The 4,939-nt window shown below is 52.0% G+C and overlaps 1 protein-coding gene across 2 annotated transcripts; it reads left to right on the top strand.

Annotated features, from left to right (window-relative positions):
* Window positions 1-237: 237 nt before the first annotated feature.
* Window positions 238-4,292, top strand: LOC123448715 (receptor-like protein kinase FERONIA). 2 transcript variants are annotated; one of them, XM_045125691.1, is made up of 2 exons: window positions 238-3,187; window positions 3,900-4,292. In XM_045125691.1, the coding sequence occupies exon 1, from the start codon at window positions 514-516 to the stop codon at window positions 3,184-3,186; it is 2,673 nt and encodes an 890-aa protein (XP_044981626.1). In that variant the 5' UTR covers window positions 238-513; the 3' UTR covers window position 3,187; window positions 3,900-4,292. The 2 variants fall into 2 exon arrangements, with proteins under 2 accessions (XP_044981626.1, XP_044981625.1); XM_045125690.1 differs by having other exon boundaries at window positions 238-3,192.
* The last annotated feature ends 647 nt before the right edge of the window (window positions 4,293-4,939 follow it).

The following is a 4,939-nucleotide window of genomic DNA, read 5'->3' as shown; positions in this document are numbered from 1 at the left end:
ACCACCGAAAAACGGTACCCAAAAAGCTTTTTTTAAAAAGCCCGGGGAAAACGGGACGCGCAAGCGCAACTGAGGCAAGCTGTCCTCCACCGTCACCACACCGCGCGCGCAGCACCCGTACCGTTCCGCGGGGCCCGTCGTCCCGTCGCCCCCACCGGCCAGTGGAACACACCAGGCCACGAGAGTGACACACGCACGCTACCGCGGCGGTGAAAAGAGGCAGAGCAAGCGCAGCGGCAGCACAGCAGTCGTAGAGAGAGCCGAGCGGAGTAGGTCGCCGTTGCCGTTGCTGGCAACCCCACTTTAATGCCGCGCCCGTAGTCCCGAAACCTCTCTCCCCTTCCTTTCTTCCCTGACGCCACCTCGGCCACCACTTTCCCCTCAAATCTCACCTCCTCCGCCACGCGCTGCCCGCCGCTTCTCTCGCCAGCACGCAAATCCGCCCCCAGATCGGCGCCGGGAGAGCCGTTTCATGGGCGATCTGTGAGCCGCGACGAAACGCAAGCTACTGCCATGAGAGGGCCCCCGAGATGCGCGCTCCTGCTCCTCCTGGCCGCCGCGGCGCTTGTCCCCGCAGCGCGGGCGCAGGGGGCGGCCGCGCCCGCGCCCTCGGCGGGGGCCGCGTTCGTTCCGCGGGACGACATCCTGCTCGACTGCGGCGCCACGGGGAAGGGGAACGACACGGACGGCCGCCAGTGGGACGGCGACGCGGGGTCCAAGTACGCGCCTCCAAACCTCGCCTCGGCCAGCGCCGGGGCGCAGGACCCCTCGGTGCCGCAGGTGCCCTACCTCACCGCGCGGGTGTCGGCGGCGCCCTTCACCTACTCCTTCCCGCTCGGCCCCGGCCGCAAGTTCCTCAGGCTGCACTTCTACCCGGCAAACTACTCCAACCGCGACGCCGCCGACGCCTTCTTCTCCGTCTCCGTCCCGGCCGCCAAGGTCACGCTCCTCTCCAACTTCAGCGCCTACCAGACCATAACGGCGCTCAACTTCGCCTACCTCGTGCGCGAGTTCTCCGTCAACGTCACCGGCCAGAACCTCGACCTCACCTTCACTCCGGAGAAGGGCCGCCCCAACGCCTACGCCTTCGTCAACGGCATCGAGGTCGTCTCCTCCCCTGACCTCTTTGACCTCGCCACGCCGCTCTTCGTCACCGGTGACGGCAACAACCAGCCATTCCCGATGGATCCTGCTGCTGCTCTGCAGACCATGTATCGGCTCAACGTCGGAGGCCAGGCCATCTCCCCTTCCAAGGACTCCGGCGGGGCTCGCTCATGGGACGACGACACGCCTTACATTTACGGTGCAGGGGCAGGGGTATCGTACCAGAACGATCCCAATGTCACAATCACCTATCCTGACAATGTGCCGGGATATGTGGCACCTTCGGATGTCTATGCCACGGCGCGATCAATGGGGCCAGACAAGGGTGTAAACTTGGCCTACAATCTCACCTGGATATTGCAGGTGGATGCTGGGTACCAATACCTTGTGAGGCTCCATTTCTGTGAGATACAATCCCCATTTACTAAACCCAACCAGCGGGTCTTCAGCATCTACCTCAACAACCAGACTGCCATGAAAGGTGCTGATGTGATCCTGTGGGCGGATCCCAATGGTATTGGTACTCCAGTGTATAAGGACTATGTGGTGAGCACTGTGGGTTCTGGGACTATGGATTTCTGGGTGGCTTTACATCCGGATGTAGAGACGAAGCCGCAGTACTATGATGCTATTCTCAATGGGATGGAGGTGTTCAAGCTGCAACTTACTAATGGGAGCCTCGTGGGGCTCAATCCTCTCCCAAGTCCTGATCCACCAGTGAATAGCGGGTCAGGAAACAAGAAATCAATAGTCGTGCCGATTGTTGGTGGAGTAGTCGGAGGTTTGGCAGTGCTTGCGCTTGGATATTGCTGCTTCATCTGCAAGCGTCGGAGGAAAGCGGCCAAGGCTAGCGGCATGAGTGATGGCCATTCTGGTTGGCTCCCATTGTCGCTGTATGGCCATTCACACACTTCAAGCTCAGCCAAGTCGCATGCTACAGGCAGTTATGCTTCATCTTTGCCATCCAACCTGTGCCGCCACTTCTCATTTGCGGAGATCAAGGCCGCAACAAAAAACTTTGATGAGTCACGAATCCTTGGTGTTGGTGGGTTCGGTAAAGTTTACCATGGAGAAATTGACGGGGGCACAACTAAGGTGGCTATCAAGCGTGGCAATCCCTTGTCTGAGCAGGGCATACATGAGTTCCAGACTGAAATTGAAATGTTGTCAAAGCTCCGGCACCGTCATCTTGTGTCGCTGATTGGTTACTGCGAGGAGAAGAATGAGATGATCCTGGTCTATGACTACATGGCTCATGGAACCCTGCGTGAGCACCTATACAAGACCCAGAATGCACCGCTTAGCTGGAGGCAGCGTTTGGAGATCTGCATCGGTGCTGCTCGTGGGCTTCACTACCTTCATACCGGTGCAAAGCACACCATTATCCACCGTGATGTGAAGACGACAAACATCCTCCTGGATGAGAAATGGGTTGCCAAGGTTTCAGATTTTGGTCTGTCCAAGACTGGGCCATCGATGGATCACACACATGTGAGCACAGTTGTCAAGGGCAGTTTTGGTTACCTTGATCCTGAATATTTCCGCAGGCAGCAGCTCACTGAGAAATCTGATGTCTATTCCTTTGGTGTGGTGCTGTTCGAGGTCCTTTGTGCTCGGCCTGCCTTGAACCCCACTCTTGCAAAGGAAGAAGTTAGCTTGGCAGAGTGGGCATTGCACTGCCAAAAGAAGGGAATTCTTGATCAGATTGTTGATCCCTACCTCAAAGGAAAGATTGTTCCGCAGTGCTTCAAGAAGTTTGCCGAGACGGCTGAGAAGTGTGTTGCCGACAATGGCATTGAGCGCCCTTCGATGGGAGATGTGCTTTGGAACTTGGAGTTTGCTCTTCAGATGCAGGAAAGCGCGGAGGAGAGCGGAAGCATTGGCTGTGGGATGTCAGATGAGGGCACTCCCCTCGTGATGGTTGGAAAGAAGGATCCCAATGACCCATCAATTGATTCAAGCACCACGACGACCACAACAACTTCCTTAAGCATGGGTGACCAAAGTGTCGCGAGCATCGACTCGGATGGGCTGACGCCAAGCGCGGTGTTCTCACAGATCATGAACCCCAAGGGGCGGTGAGGTGAGGTAAAAATCTGGGTCTGCTTGTTAGTCAGTCACCCTTGGGGCCTGCCTAACTTATTCATTCAGCATATTTTCATGAGTTTGTGCTCTTGCTGTCTCGCAAGTTATGCATTAGAAGTCAGAGAATTGTTTCATATTAGATATTTCTGTCTTGCCTTGTTTCTTCTTCTTCTTCTTCTTCTTGAGTGTTGTAATGACTCTATGCTTATTTGCATGTGTTGTTGTACCACCACTGCTATGTGTTATTGACCCAACGTATAATACACCGTATGAGAAAGAGAAAGTGGTGTGTACGACCTATCCCCTTTTTTCGCCTTCATTTCCTAATCCTGGTGATTGACACGGGATCCTTTTTTATTATTATTCTCAGAGCAAGTTATTCTGCCTTTGTTTTTGTTTGACCTAAACAAATATGTAGAGGAGACAGTTGGATTATAGAGGTGCGCCATCCACAACTATAGAGGTTGGCCAGGCCATCCATGCCGTGTTGACGCTGATCGTTACACCAGTCATGCTCATATATGCTGGTGCTATGCTGTGTTCCATGTCGTCTTGTCTTTTCTTTAATTATAAAACATCATTTTGTTTGTCACTTGTAACTGCTTGTCGTCCATGGTTATTTGATAGCTTTATCTAGAGCTGTGCATGAACTAGGACATTGTGAGGCTACGCTTGATCGCTGCTTACAGCTGTGCACATCTGATCTGCAGAAAGAGTGGAATCGAATAAATCTAGCTCCCAGCTGTTCCGCCGAGAGAATTAGCTTCCGGTGTCCAGTCTGTTGAGTGGAGGAATGAAGATTCGACAGATGGGTGGAGAGATCATCGTGAAATCGCCCAGTGGGTGGATGGACGACGTTTCGGGAAGCATTGATCATGATGCCGCCCAACCCTAAATCTTGTGCCTGTTCTGATGCGTCTTTGCTGGCCTTGTATATGTCCGTTTGCTTTCTTGCCAAACTTCTATTCCTTTTCTTGAATCATGTAAGGAGGGTTTTTCTGAGAGCCACAAACAGCTGTAGGGAGCACAAGTTGTGTTGCAAACCACGAGACGTGTCACCCGGTATCTCTTCATGTATATGCTAGCAATATTCTGATTACCAACTTCTGAAGTTCTGGTACCTGCTATCAGCTCGATCTCATCTTTCTTGCAAAGAGGCAGGTCGGCACGGGCCTCATCGACGTGCCATTATGCAATACTACGTCTGATTTTGGTACCAGAGCATGTTCAATAGATAATGTAAAATTAAATCATGTTTGATCAAAGTTTACACTATTAAAAAGTGTTTTTTTTTACATCATCAAAAGCCTCCAACTCTAACAGGTAATGTAAAATAGGTGTTGCAAAATACATCATGGTTGTTTTTATGGGTGTCCCTTTTTACATGCACTTGTTTATGTAAACATAGCTCTGGGTGATGCAAACTTTGCTCGTAAAAGTGTTTGTTTTAGCCAATGCAATTAAAAGATCGAGCTGATGAAAGAGACTAGACAATACATTTATACGTCAAACACTCTTCATGTATGGCTCTCTTAGGTCTAAACGTGAATCAAAAGTGAACTGCAATTTAATTGCGCCAACCATGTCTTGAGTTCTTGAATCCAAGACCTCTTGTCTCTCATACCATGTAGAAATTATATGATGACTATAATATTTGTGTTGTATTGATCTGACCCTCGCGAGGGATCAGAGCATCTACAATCGAACCCCTCAAACGTCTGGACAAACCGCCCGGTCACTGACCGGTCAC

The sequence above is a fragment of the Hordeum vulgare genome, chromosome 4H (assembly GCF_904849725.1).
Source record: "Hordeum vulgare subsp. vulgare chromosome 4H, MorexV3_pseudomolecules_assembly, whole genome shotgun sequence".
Classification (NCBI taxonomy): Eukaryota; Viridiplantae; Streptophyta; class Magnoliopsida; order Poales; family Poaceae; genus Hordeum; species Hordeum vulgare.
The sequence above is the reverse complement of the archived record's forward strand: the minus strand, read 5'-3'. Positions and strand labels throughout refer to the sequence as shown.